The sequence below is a fragment of the Bombus terrestris genome, chromosome 12 (genome assembly GCF_910591885.1).
Source record: "Bombus terrestris chromosome 12, iyBomTerr1.2, whole genome shotgun sequence".
Taxonomy (NCBI): Eukaryota; Metazoa; Arthropoda; class Insecta; order Hymenoptera; family Apidae; genus Bombus; species Bombus terrestris.
In genome coordinates this window covers 3,869,369-3,884,346 of record NC_063280.1, presented here as the reverse complement: position 1 = coordinate 3,884,346, position 14,978 = coordinate 3,869,369, and the positions used below count along the sequence as shown (strand labels likewise).

At 39.5% G+C, this 14,978-nt stretch overlaps 2 protein-coding genes across 7 annotated transcripts in view; both read left to right on the top strand.

Moving 5' to 3' along the window:
- Positions 1 to 14,978, top strand: part of LOC100650779 (LIM domain transcription factor LMO4.1) — a 477,355-nt gene that overhangs the window by 185,455 nt on the left and 276,922 nt on the right. For 5 of the 6 annotated variants that reach the window (XM_048411143.1, XM_012314594.3, XM_048411142.1 and 2 more), the window contains one exon: positions 4,781 to 4,864. The gene's annotated coding sequence lies outside the window, so the exon portion shown is untranslated. Of the gene's footprint in view, positions 1 to 2,394; positions 2,627 to 4,780; positions 4,865 to 14,978 lie in introns of those variants that run through there. The other variant, XM_012314592.3, reaches the window with a different exon arrangement.
- LOC125386110 lies at positions 11,711 to 14,302 on the top strand. Its single transcript, XM_048410981.1, has 4 exons — positions 11,711 to 11,769; positions 11,859 to 11,984; positions 12,117 to 12,139; positions 12,202 to 14,302. The coding sequence occupies exons 1-4, from the start codon at positions 11,711 to 11,713 to the stop codon at positions 12,267 to 12,269; spliced, it is 276 nt and encodes a 91-aa protein (XP_048266938.1). The 3' UTR covers positions 12,270 to 14,302.

The following is a 14,978-nucleotide window of genomic DNA, read 5'->3' as shown; positions in this document are numbered from 1 at the left end:
CTCTTTCTCTCGCAACCTCCATTCTCGACTCTGAACAACGGTTCCTCTCCGATTACTGATTCGCTTGTTATTCTTATCGTTCCATTATTTTTAACGTTGATTATGTTAACGTTTACAAGGGGTTGAAGAAGGAAGAGAGATTAATTATAGAGATTCGTGTGTTAATACATTAAGGGAGGGTGATATATTTCATAAAATTGTAGAATTCAGATGGAAAAGATAATAATGGGAAAAATATTAAATGAATTCTTGGAATTTTCTTTCATAGCCATAATGTTAAGAAACAAAATTCGATAGTATCAATTGATTGCAAAAGATTACCAATCAGATATTACGTTAACCTAACTTAACTCTTACTGAATTAATGTCATTTTTTATGCTGATCGCGAACGGACTTTCTTGAGAAGACTAAGCGTTTGGTTTTCGTGATTACATATATTTTATTGTTCATGAAGTTAATAACTATGATATAAGCAAGGCGAGAATAATTAGTGTTTGCGATCACGGTCGCGAGTATACACGAGTTTCTGCGGAAATTTCGTGAAATATACGGGCAAGACCGATCATTCTCGCCGGGCATCCGTTTTTCTAATTAAATGGCCGCGTCGGTAAATAAAGTTGAAGCGGAATTTACGTCAGCTAGATAGCCGACCGCTTGCAATTACTTGCGCAAAGTTACCGCGAGTAGGATTGGTTCGATACTAGACTCTATCCGTGCTCGTGCACGTTTCCCTTCTCTTTTATTTCACCGTGTGAATGGTTTTTCTTCTCCTTTTTTTTTTCTGTTACGCTTCTTTTTTTGTCAGAGGAGATTAAGTAATCGAGCGGACGATCGCGTATCTTACGGCGAGGCTTCAATTCTCGAGCAGCGAAATCTCGAACGGACACGAGCGTGTTTAGCGCTGTTATAACGAAGTATTTGCGTAGCTCGGTTTACTTGGCTCGCGAGGCGGCGTAATTAGAGAAGTTGAAGAGACTTTTGATGGGACTTTGGCTATCCAAAGTATTTACAAAACGAAGACAAATGGAAATTATGATTTCTTGTTCGTGAAACGTCGCACGGAACGCCGTAGGAACAGAGAATACGAGAAAACGGAGAGGAAGAGTAAGCTCGTCCTTTCTGGTGATTTTATCCCGAAATAAAATATTTACGACGTCTTCGTTAATTTCCACTTTCCGAAACTTTCCGTCAGTTTTTATAGGAAACATTTAATTAAACCGGTGTTGTTTACCAGTTTACTTTACAACCGGTAACCAGTGTTACAACGCCCGTATGTGTTCCTTTGTTAATTGCTTCCCTCCATTTTAATTTTCTTACTTCTGTGTTAATTACCGTACCGCGTCCTTCGACTGTCGTACTACTTTTTTTTCAACCGTGTTTGTGTCGCTCGATTTTCGATTCTACCATTCCGAAACGAAATTAATCTAAATTCATATACTTTTGGAGTGCTTATTTATAGAGATAATGAAAAATAAACAGAGAAAAATTTCGTCTCTTTGTTTAAGATACGAAATATTTATATTCACGATTATATTAATGTATATTTGTGTTTTATAATCTTCTAAAGCGTAGTATCTTCTGAGATAATTGCCTGAATTACCAGGAAAATTAATTACAAAGCAAAATTTATTCATTGTAGATTCTAATTAAAAAATTTTTAATAAAATGAAATGTTCCATGAACGTTGTTAGATCCACACTGTACGGTATAATGCTTTCTCCAATATTTATCAATAGAATCAAAATAACAAACAATTCTTTAAATCTTTGTCATCGTATCATTTTCATACTTGATATTTTATTTCCTTGTGTAATATTTGTGTATATGCATGTATCAATCAAGAAAATGCTTTCAAACATGAAATTCGTTTTTAATAATTCCGAAAATTAGATACGTTTGTAATAGTCATATTATGATAAGAAATTAATCTAAATTCATAAATTCTTCAAATATTTTGAATAACTTGTTAATGAAAGTTATGTGAGCAATAAACAGAGACTTTCGTCTCATTATTCAATTCAAACGTAACTCTCTTCATTTAGGATATATAAATATATACGTAATTGAAAGTTAAACGAAATCGATATCGATCGTAAGATATCTCAATTCGAGAATCGAAGGATCTCAATTCCATTTATCGACTGAGCGTGGCGCTTCGATCGCGCGTCTAACGACTAGTTCCCGCGTAATTTTTTCTAGGATAGTCGTCCCGTCGCAATGTCAAATACTATTGTAAATAATTTATTTAGTATGTTTACCTCGATGTTGAATCGGTTATAAATCTGTGAAAGTTCGATTAAGTGCTCGGGTTTGTATTGGTGCGGTGAATAGAACGTTGTGTTTATTTACTTTATGATCGTATCGTTGTCGTCATTGCGTGGTGCGAAATGTGATTCAGTTTACCGTATATCGTCATATCGTTACATCGTTGCATCGTCGCGTTCTGTGAAGCATATCGAGGTCTCTTTGATCATTTCGCGTAAAATGGAACGAAAGTTTCCTTAATTCTCGTGTTCGTTTCGTGTCCTTATTGAGTGTTTTTCGTCTTTATCGTAAAATCCGTGAGATAGTTCAGCGTGTCGTTCTCCCGTGGAATTGTGTGGATATTTTGAAGCGTCGAAAGCAGTAATTATATTTAACAATATTTAACAAACTGAATTCACCGTTTGAAATAGATCTGAGCATAAGATATTCATTGTAACAATTAATTTCGTTACTTTGTTTGGATTGATTTTGAAAAAGTGTGTATAATACTGGTTGTATCTATATATATTCTTTCTAACGTAACAAACGACATTTCCAAAACGTAACAAAACACATATGAAATAAATCTAAATTTTCGTATAATTAATACAGTTTATTAGTATAATTTGATGTTCTGAATTTGTATTTCAGAAAAAATCTAACATTCCATTTTTGATCTCAATTAACATCAAAATGCCTTAGGAGTAAATTAAATATACGAAGCGCGTTTTAATACTATACCTACTGGCGCCATAATTACTTTCTGTGTACCGAACATGTAAAGTCGTTCAGCCATATTGAACTTTGGCTGTTTCGAAACTAGGTTGAGCAGTTACAAGTACGAATTCGTTAGTCGAGTCCTTTTCTTTCAAAGTGCAAACGATGAAAAACATTTTGCGTATGTTCCATAAAAATTATCAGTCAATGTTTACATCGATCATTTCTTATAACCAATAACCATTTCGAATACTGATTTATCGACAACTTAAATGGTTTAGTCGTCAAAAAACGAAGAGAGACCCACGCTGCCCGCCTAGTAATCCTGTCGATTAATTTATGTTTATATTTATGTTCACATTGCATACTCGCGGTATTTAGCATGGTAAATATATTTCGATAGAGCTATCTTCATTCGCTTAATCGTCGATTTTATATAAAAAACAAATTCTTACAAACGGTTAATTCTAATTATGTACCTAATTATCTTACATATACATACATAATTGTCTTACATATAGAACGCAACAGGATTAAAAAACACATCGACAGATTCGAAACATTTTGTATATTACAAAATGTACAGTACAATATACAACGTACACTATCATTCATAAGTATTAGAATACAAATTAAATGATTTCCACTTCTTTTACTTAAAATAAAAAAAATAATATATAAAGTCTAACTGACGATTTATTTAATCAAATAAAATGACATTTAATAGAACTTTTCAATAGATACAACGAATACGAGTCCTAGTATGTACATACGTACGGTCAGCAGCGTAACCAGAAACGTAACAAGATAAACAAAATAAGTAGAAGAAAGAACTTTGATCATTTCACTCTATTCTTGCAATCGTTTACGAGTTTTGACAAAGTCAGTCAGCGTGTTGAGTGAGTTTCGTTGTTGAAAGTTCTGGCAAGCAGAGTCGGGCTTAGAGTTCGGCTGGTAATTGAAACCTGCTTCTTTCTCTAGAAGCGAACTCGTTCACTCCGTCTCGTTGTTCGAATTCCGCGAGTCCGCGCGCGTCTTTGAGGCTCCTCTAATTTAAACTAGCCGACGGGTGGCTCACGTGTCGTCCCCAAGTATTTTCTGCAATTAAATTGACATCTCGTATATCAGGGAAAAGTATGATGATTCGCAGAATGGAGTGCACATACTCACGTCCCCTCTGATCTAAATTAGTCCCGCGAAATTCGTGGAATTTTGGCACGCCGGCCATCCGGAAGGCATTCCGAACATTCGTCAATCTTTTGTCATTTACGTTTATGTTACATTGTAGTTATAGAGAATATGTTCTATTCATTTGGAAATTGTACAATGAAACGTATAGATATACATACGTAGTTGTTAATTTAGCGAGATTTGTTAGAGAAATATTCGTGGAAGTAAAATGTATATATTTTAAGTTTGGATTGTCATATTGAATAAATTTATACTTTTTAGATTATAACGTAATATCTTAGTTCTAGAGATATACAGAAAACAAATTGATCAATTCAATCGAGGTTACTCATTTTTGAAAGAATGTGAATTTAATATTAAATTTAGTATTAAATTTAAATTTAATAGTATGCATATAAGTTTATTAGAGGAAGAGCTTAATAGAAATCGGCAAACAATCGTAGAAATGAAAGAAAATACGCTGTTGATTAATTATTAAATATATTATTTATGAGATAATCTAATAATTAGACAGTATTAATTTAGATACAAATTGAACATTTCTCGGAAAATGGTTTGGTTTCTTAACGGTTTATATAAATTTGCATATATTATATTTTATTAAATTAGTAAAATGTATTGTTTCAGAATTATTTGTCGGTGAAATGGAACTCGAGTCTCCGCAGCTTTATTAAAACTTTCACCATCGGGTTTGAGAGACCAGTTGATAAGGTTTGTGATACTGATTACGATTTTTAATTACATTTCGTATGTAACCCCGGTAAATACAGTCTGTATATTGCTCACGTACATCGGAAACGTTTAACGAAATATTTTTGTACATATGTATCCCCTGTTACACGTATCGTTGATATTTTAATTACACTGCAGAACCGAAAAACCGAGGGGGGAAAAAAAGAAAGCATAACGAAACGCGTGTTCACGGCATGGAATAATTCACTCAAATTCGTAATTACAAACGCGTCAGAAGGAAACGTTCAATTAAACTGTCGGGTTTCGTTCGAACGAAATCAAAGCTTGTTCTTTTTTTTACACCGCCCCCCTCCCCGCCCTTCTATCCCGACAAATCCTGGACCACGATGCGGGAGCATAATTGGTAATACGATATGTTTGTTGTTTCGTTAACACTGCCAACAGTATAATTATGAATAAAGAGTTTTTCAGTCGCCGTGCCTTTCAATGATCTCGATATCAGTCTCGTCTAATTAATTCATAATTAATATCCTTCCTCTGCGACGTACCGCGATGATATCCTATCGATTTAACGCATCAAACCACGTTCCTCTTATATATTTTAATTTTCCAGACTTTCAAACCACTCTCGATCCTTGTAGATCGTTTTTGCGGTAGTCACTCTGTCTTGTAATTAAACTACGTTACATAGCTTTTACGTGGGATATTTGGACGACGACAAACCGCGCAGCTAAATCTCATTAAAAAGTAACACCCTCGTCCATAAATCACGAAATATAATAGATCTGCAATAAAATCTTCGAAAACATGGGATAATTTAGATTTCTTTGTAATACACGCGGTTAATCAGCGTTAGCTTGATTTTGTAATTCCAGCACTCATTTATACTAATCCTGAGTACATTAAGTATCCTCTCACTTTCTGTTACATTAGTAGAATTACCATGCAAATATTTTTGTATTTATACATTTCCTTTGCATCTACCTTTCTTCGTATACTAAATTAATCACTTAAAATATCATCTATGACAAACGAGTTGTTCGAAAGAGCTATAGAAAATTATTTATCAAAAGAGATAAGATACATCACATGTTCGAAGTAAGGATAAGAGCTCGTCTAGAACTTCGCTTAGTCCGTCGAAACGACGACGACGACGACGAGAGAAACCTACATCCATCTCTTTTTATCATTTCGCGATCATCGTTATCATTATCGGCAACCGTTGTATCGGTCTTTCGAAGTCGGTCCGCTTTTCTGGCCAGGATGCTCAGACCACTCGTGCGCCCGTATATTTGACCACTTGTTAAATCGGCCTTCGTCCCTTGTCGGAGAATCGTATCGCGTTCGTGGCCCGAGGTCCTGCGGTAATAACTGGACGCCATTATAAAATCTCCTGAGGGAAACCAGCTAAGGGTACCTTTCCCTTTCCCTTCGTTCCTTTCCTCTTTTCTTCCTTCTCTCTCTCTCTCTCTCTCTCTTTCTCCCCCTCCTCTCTCTTTTACCCAAGCTCAAGCCTTTCTTTCCCTCTTATTCTTTCTCTTCGTTCGGGCTCTTCCTTCCCTCCCCCTTTGTCCCCCATGATTTCTTTCTCTCTGGCTCTCTAGCTGCCGACTCTCGGTCCCGTTCGTCCATCCCGGTCGTTACTGCCAGGATACGGATTTTCTCCGTTGACCGACGATATTTCTTTGCCGCGATTCGACTCTCGTTTTGCTCGCCGTACGTATTCCTATGGCCGCCTTGTTCGACCTTACGATATTCTTGGATTCCGTACCTCCCTGTTTCCTTCGTGGTTTCTTTTTTTTTCCTTATCCGGTTCCTCGTCATGCTTCCTCGTCCAGACTACTACGGTTCAACCTCTCGTCTTCTGTCCAACATCCTCGACGTCGTGGTCGTGGTCGTTGTCGTTGTCGTTGGCCGGGACCTCGTTCTTTCTCCGCAACCCTTTCTCGAAAAACGGCCGGATGGGAGCAGGATTTTGTGTGACGAAAAAAGGAGAAACTCTAGCGAACGATTCGACAGAGAAACGCGGCAGGAAACGAGGGAGGAGAAGGCAGTCGTACAGAGGGTGGCTGTTGAACAGCGAAGGTAAACGCGAAGGAGAAACGAGGAGAGGCAGCGAAGGGAAATAGAGAGGGACAAGCCGGAACAGGGATGCGATTCCGCCCAATTTATAGCGGACCGGATTAAGCCGTAATCCCCTTTGGTACACGCTGCGCGTGCGGTGTCGCGTAATAATGATTCGAGTGAAAATATAACAAATATACCGAGTTGGTGCCGAAAATGTCTAAATTAGAGTGGAGTCGGCTGATCCGCGGCCGAGTCGATCAGCGCGGCTTTCAGCCGAAATCGAACGGATTTTCCCTCGCGTTCGATGATCAGGCGGGGGTAGGGCAGTATCTGGTCACTCGCGTAATTGTATTCTACACCGATTTACACACCCCGGGATCTTCGGCCGGATTGTTTTAATAAGGGCCGAACGAAATTCCGGATACGATTATTTTGTTGCTCGTCCGTGTGAATTCGGAGATCTAGGAAATGGAACGTGCTCCGTGTTTTTGGAGATTTCCCTCGGAAATAGCGTTATAGTTGGTTACTATATTCGGGGGCAGGTAGATACGATATTAGAATAGATTAAGTTTGTAACGTTTTTCATTGCTGGCATATCTTCGATTTGAAGAATTTGAGTTTGATTGAATTTTTATTAAATAATAAAATGTTAAGTATGAATTTCAATACTGCGCATAGTTAAGTTTTCACTAATACGGGAGACTAAAAAGAATTATATGTTAGGATTGATTATTTTTGCAAGAAATGTTTTGCTTTTCAATAAGGCAATGTTGAACATTATATGCGAATAAAATAAAACTGGAAAAAGAAATTATTACCGAAAAGTATGAAAAAATGGGTCGTAACGCTAGGTAGAAAAAATTATCCAACAGAATATTGCATGTATTATAAAATAATATTTGTATATCGCTAACAATAATAATTTTTTTTTTAATTTCGCGACGAACTTTCAGGATATCTCAATATTTATTAGATTTGCTAGACTACCAATGGGTACTGCATTTATACTATTTATAAAATATTTTGGAAATTAAAATATATTCTTTTATTGAAAATATTTTCTATAGGATGTCTTTAAAATATTTAATATAGCGAAATTTCCAAAATATACATCAGAAACTATAACGTATAATAGTTGACCTAAGTACCTCCATTGGCTATTAAATTTTCATACGCCCTCTAAGCACTTGGTAATTATTTGTCATACACGATGGCCCCGAAACAGTACACACACATTTATCGTACACTCGAACGTGCAAGCTCTTGGGTGCATGCTCGACGTACGAGCGTCATTAACTTTGTTTCCGCGTGATTTTGTCAAAGAAGGGGGCTTAATAACTTCGTCAGATACGGAAGAACCATCGGAAAAACGAACGGAAAACCGAGGCGAATAGAAAATTGGCGAATGTAAATTCCGCGCGCGGATTAAGCGGCCAGATTCGTTGCCTCGTATTTCTCGTGCTCGTTAAATCCTGATGTACTTGTCATTGACGCGTTCTTATTATCACCGTTCATTACACGATAATCGCGTTTATGATTCGTATTTATAAATCGTATTTAAGTATCGTATTTATAATCGTGATCGTTATACGAGCATCAGGCCATTACATTGTCGTTAGCACGGCTGACTCGTCCAAGCCGGTAAAATCATTCTTTCGAACGATACACACGTACATACATACAGAGAGCTGTGCATATGCAAGAATGACGCGTACAAACGCATTGCCTCGATTTCTGCCGGCATAAAGAAGTTAATTATCGCGACGTTTAATTATGTATTTATTTTTAGAACCCTTTGTCGAGCCACGAGTCCTTTACCGAGAAAAGAGTTACGCCGATTCTCGGTAACCCTTCCCCCTTCGTCCATTGCTAGCTGACTGCTAATGAATTTTCACCTTTTTTCGCCTTATTTGCTCATTAGTGCCTTACCCTCGCCTCGTCTCACCCTCTCCCACCCTTTTCCTCCCTGCCGTCCGCTATTTCTCCACGCTATGCGTCGTCCACCATTTCTGCCTTCTTCCATCTTCCGTCTTCCTCCCCCGCCTTGGTTAATCCACCGTAGAAGGAACTCTTTTCTGCGTTCGTGTAAGAGAATGGAATCCGTATACACGTACGCACCGGGATCCTTTAGAAGGCTCCGCTTGAAAACTCGATGTTTGGCGGGTCGTCGGTAAAATACTTGTTTGCAGGACGGCAGAGTACTAATTAAAGTTTAAATAATTCGTTTGTTGATCGTTAAATTATTAGCCGGATCGTAGGAATGTAAATTGTTCGGTTGATTAGCTGCTATTCTATGGTAGACGGCCAAAAAATTGTTAATAATTAGAACATGGACATTCAGGCATTTATGGGAAATTGAACGACACAAAACTGTTCACAATGAAAATATTGTAATGTGCAACGCTACATGTACAAAGTATCCGGAGCAACGGGTTTATTATAATATTCAGCAATATGAAATATATATCTGTATTTAGTTTGCACTTCTTTATATTCGTAAAACACGAAATTGCATAGGTAAATCTGGTAACATAGATTTTTGAAACTACGCTATAAAGTAGAATCGCGCTTTGTCGAAGGGATCTATCGATTATATCGCGTGAATGGAGGAAGTGGTGTTCGATCGTGGACGACCGTACAGCATCCGTAAGGAAGCGATTCGAGTCGTTTAAAAGCGGGAGCAAAAAATTAATTGAACCGCCGGGAAAAAGGTCGCCGCGAAAACGTTCAATCTCTAGTGGCCTTACACGCCGGCCACTCATTACGCTTCTTCATTACGCTTTTTCTCGCAATAATATCAATCGTTCCACCACCGACCCTTCGATCCCCATTACCGAACGTCGGTGCTCCTTCGTGTTCCTGTGTCGCGTGAGTTACACGCACGTTCCTCCATGAGAAAAAGGACCGGCCCGAGCAAAGAGGAAAGGAGAAGCAAGACAAAAAAAGAAAATACGTAGGAACAATGAAGGTAGAAGCAATCGAGCCGGTACGACGGTAGCTAACGGCCTCGTTAAGAAACCGATCGCGGGCGCGCGGATCGAAGATGCGTTTTTAATGATTCTCGAAAGTTGCTGGCTCGCGGGTTCCCGCGTCTCTCGCGATTCCATAAGTCGCGGACGTCGCTTCTAACGAGGGAGTTGCGTAGTAGTAGCGTGACGAGCATAGCCAGGAAAAGGGGCAAAAGAGAAGGGACGAGCGCCACAGCATACAGCACGTTGAAGAAGGTGGAGTAGGCGAGTGAGAAGAAGAAGGGATGAGGGTAAGGGGAAGGTGGATGGTGCTTTACCGAGGGTACGACATTATTAACAGTCTCTCGTTATTTATTCCTCGTTAATCCCATGCATTTATTACACGGCCTCGTACTCTGCTTTCTCTCTAAGTATTCGTATAGACCTCCCCCAAGCAGCTCGGTTCTCTTCTCTTGGCCGCGACTGATTTTCCTCCTCGGCTGCTCCTTTCCCCTCCGTTTGAACCTTCCCGCGCGCACCATCGAGGAAGCATAATTACTCGGCCGTTGAGATACGCTTTCTCGCATGACCCACACGTAAGCTTGGAGCTGTAATGAACGGTTGGGAACAACGACTTGTAATGGCCGAATGAAAGCATGAACGCGAACGATAGAGCGAGATAGATGTCGAAGGAGGAGGGAGAAACGTGGCAGTGCGCGTTTCTAGCTTAAAGGTAATTTATTATCGATCGCGTTTGTAATCGCGTGTTAGCCTTCGTAGTGCGCCGTCTCGCTCTTCGTCGTTCTCTCGCTCTCTCTCTTTCTCTTTCTGATTCCCTGTTGGTCGGTCTCGCGCGCACAGGCTGACCCCTCCGGGCGAGCGCGATGAACGCGCTTAATTAGTGTGCTTAATTAATAATTCCAGCGGCGGGGCCACTCCTCTACGCGGAGATGCGTGAAAACGCTCGTTATGCCTTCCTGAATTCCTCGGTCTCCGACGCCGGCCTTTGTCAGAGCATTCGCGGCGATCCTTCAGTCCCTCGTTCTCTTGATCTTCGATAAAGATCTCCGCTCCGAGGACCCTCACGGACTGTCTCAGTGTATCGGGCATTTGTATTCCGCTATTCGAACCTGCTCCTTCCGCTTGTAGATCTATGTAGATCCTTGTTCAACATCTAGATTACTCTAGGTCGCGAACTTGACGCGCGATAATATTTAGAACGACCGTAATACCGGTATTAGCCGAGGGAACAGAACGACGGATATGTAATTCTTTATAAGTTTTAAAAATTTGTCATTTTTTGAAAAACATATTTCTTGAAATTTTTACACTTTGCTCTTTTAGTAAGTTAAACTCTAAGGAATCTTTGATTTCTGTTTTATAATCTTAGGGAACCTCGAGCACACTCAAAGCTTGTTTAGTCAACCATGCAATAGTCCCATTATGCACCATAGTCATTCATGATACAATGTCCGTTTAAAGCCACGGGACGTGAATTAAATGATCCCTGACGGTCGATGCTAGGAAAGAAACGTCGATAGAAAGCCAAGCAGGAAAATCTAGAAACGGGTCGTACATTGGTGGAGACCGTGAGGCGCGTCGTAAATACGTAGTTAGGGGAACACAAATACCTAAAATGATAATCTCTTTACGAAGGATACAGGAAGGTTTACGTTCCATGGCCCGTTTCGTGGCATCGCTTCCTTCTCGGGCTATATCCCCGTGGCTTACTAACTCGTTCGAATGTAAATGGTGAATAGCGGCCCGCTAGCCGGGGTGCAGCCGAAGGAGGCAGCCTCAAAGCGCACGGCAAACAAAGTCTTTGTTTCGAGAAGACGGCGCGACTGGAATGCTGCCACAGAACATTAACCAAGCAGCTAGCATAGCAGAGAACATAGTAATGTTCCGGCGAGCGGGCTAGGTGCATAATGTGACGTAACGTAATATAATGCGACGGGACCATGCCGTTCGAGCTGTTGCATGGAGTAAACCGAAAGACCAAAAGCAGAAACCACGTGGAAAGACGGCACTCGTGGCGAATGGCAGGGGAGGCAGATCATACGCTCGACAAACAATTCCATGGTTACAAGGTCAAAGGGACTGCGCTGTGGCTCGAAAACCTAGCTGCCGTATCGTTTTTTAAGCCCTTCGCTTTTTCCAGTTAGGAAACGTTACGGTTTCTCTTCTTTCTCTTCTTTTTTGCTAGGCAATTCTTTTTCACATTCTTCCTTTTTTTGTTACTATATTTTAAGGAGCACAGGGTGGATGCAATATTTTCGTGGAATTTTCGAAACGAGATTTGCTCTACCTACGCTCGGCTCAGGGATTAATCCCCCGTAGCACTGGCCTCTGTCGGGCTGTTTCAAGGCAGATTTCGTTGTTCCACGCGATTTCAACCGCGCTTTTAAACGTTAATAATATTACGGCTGTAAAAAGTGATTTACTGGCCTTCGAAGTTCCTTTATTGCTGTCACGAGTCGGTAGAAATCACAAACGTTTCTAGGACGAATCTAAAAATGATGTAAAGTAAATTAGCTATTTAATGGCCGGTAAAATTATATTCGAGAAAAACAATGTACTTCGAAAAATGTGCACGGAACTCTTTGGAGAGTGATAATCGTTTTCTTGGTCACTACCCTCGACGTGGTGACCTATTTGCCCGCGTAGGCGAATATCGATACTCGTCATTTTCACGCCGCGGAAGGCAGCCCTATCCCCTAGTTCCCGAATCGTTTTCTGTTATTTCCATATTTCAAATTTCAATCTCGAAATTCCCCTCCACCTCGCCCTTCTTCGCGTGTGCTCGCACACGAACGGACTGAAACTTTTCGTACTCGGAACCCACATAGGGACACGCGAAATTGAACTTCGTACGAATACACACGGACCTAACGGTTACACCAACGAACTCGGGAACGTTGTTGTATCTGTACGACACGCTAACTCGATAAAGCTACAAGCTGAACCGACGTTGTGTGCGAACAAATCAGGGGAGTTTAGAGGTCTGTACGAAGGTCTTAGCTGCGCTCGCGATGCAGAAATATTGGAAACGCGTGGATTAAGTAGGCCATGTAACGCAATTGCCATGAATTTACAGGCTGGTACTTGAACAATGCTATTTTACGTTGTCAGTTAATTGTTCTAACCCAAATTTAATCGAAATGAGACTTGTAAGAGTATATTTTAAAGTAACTTGTTTAGTTATTCGTCGTACAAGTTATTTTTTAGTATCTATCCATTCCCGATTGAAAAACTAACAGTTGTTTAGATTAAAAAATAAAATCTACCTATACTAATTCTTTGAACTTAATATTCATGATTTGTTAGAAAATTATAGAAATCTCCTAGATTCAAAATTCAATCTGTCCGTTCCAGCATGCAGAATTTGGTATTTATCTTCCATTACAAATCTATAGAAATCTCCGCTTTCCTAAAAATTAATCTATCCATTTGTTTTATAATTTTCGTACAATACGGCGTCAAAGGCACCGCAAGATCACCCCAACGTGTTCATAATGCGTGTATACCCTGACGAGGGAGGAAGTTGAGAAGACGCAATCGTGAAGAAAGAGGAGAACGTGCGATAGGACGAGGAATGTGGAGGATCGTGATAGACGAGGAAAGAGGTTGGCGAACAATCCATATATGCAGATCCGAGATTTGCAAGAGGTGGCCGGCTTCGATTCTGGGCTCGAAGTTATTATCACATATATTAGATAACTGACCCTGCTACCCCTTGCTGCCACCTTTCTTCTATCACTATACGTCTGTTGGCGTGTGTGGCTGCCGCATTTCGCCCACCCCCGTACCTTCTCGCCCGGCAGATACAATATCGTGCCGGCTGAACCGCGCGGTTATGGTAAGAACCCTTTATTGTTTTATATTGTTTCCAAGCTGCCTTTATTATATGGCCAGAGCAGCCATCTCCTCCTCTACTCTTCCTCTTCTCTCTTTTCCCTCCTTCCTCGTCGTACCGTAGTGCCGGCAGAATCAAAATAAAATTGCCGTGAACGTGCGCGCTAGTATTATACGAAGGATTAGGAGATGCGCAAGGGGATGCTAGGCAAGAATCAAACTTCGCTGAGAATCAAATTTAGTCGGAAACCAGATCTAACAAAAATAGGAAATGATAATTTCAATTACTAACGTATGATTACTTGATGGATGATTCGTTAGAGCTTCGAAATTACCTCTCTGATCCCTTATTAATTGCTTATATAAAATTTGAATGTAGCTTATTGTTGACTATACCACACCTCCAAATACTTATCATTTACTATTATACATCGCGACCTTAAGATACTCACAGTTAAAGAAGAAATATCCAAATTCAGTAACAGATCTAATATAAGAGTTAACAACCACTAAAACCCATTAGTTGCCCAATTACTTGACACGACAGATCAGATCCGCAGACTAAAAAGACACTACCCTTTAGATCTACGCATTAGGTTCAACTAGAATCAAACATACTATAAACACTTATAATCCAAGTTACAGTACCACGCCAAAATAATTTACTTATAATTCTCAATGATAATTGATTGTAAAAATTCTACCAAATAAAAAAAAAATTTACTATTAGGTCGTCCGAAAAGTTTCTTTTGTTTTATAAGGAAATAATGGATGCACATTTTCCGTTTCATATTATTGTATCGAATTACGTATGATCCATTTTGTTCTATCAAAATAAAGATCACAACGTTCGACAGATTAGGTTTCATGTTTGTATAAAGATGCGTCGTTATAAAAGACGTGTCTGTAAAAGAAAGACACTTTCCGGACAACCTAATATATCATAGTCAGTAACTCAACTATGTGTTGTATTGGGTCGTCCGAAAAGTTTCTTTCGTTTTATAAGGAAATAATGGATTCACAACATTTTCCGTTTCATATTATTGTATCGAATTACGTATGATCCATTTTGTTCTATCAAAATAAAGATCACAACGTTCGACAGATTAGGTTTCATGTTTGTATAAAGATGCGTCGTTATAAAAGACGTGTCTGTAAAAGAAAGACTTTCCGGACAACCTAATACATACTGAATAGCAAAACTCACATTGCCACTCGTGTGACACGGTCGTAACGTCCGTCGCTTCGATTGTTTGCGATTT

Bases quoted from the DNA above. Each gene is read 5' to 3' on its own strand.
- LOC125386110 (XM_048410981.1), top strand. From the start codon at position 11,711: ATGCTGCCACAGAACATTAACCAAGCAGCTAGCATAGCAGAGAACATA. The intron at 11,985-12,116 runs GCTGCCGTATCG...TATTTTAAGGAG, and splicing joins CGCTGTGGCTCGAAAACCTA to CACAGGGTGGATGCAATATT. The intron at 12,140-12,201 runs GTGGAATTTTCG...AATCCCCCGTAG, and splicing joins AGGGTGGATGCAATATTTTC to CACTGGCCTCTGTCGGGCTG.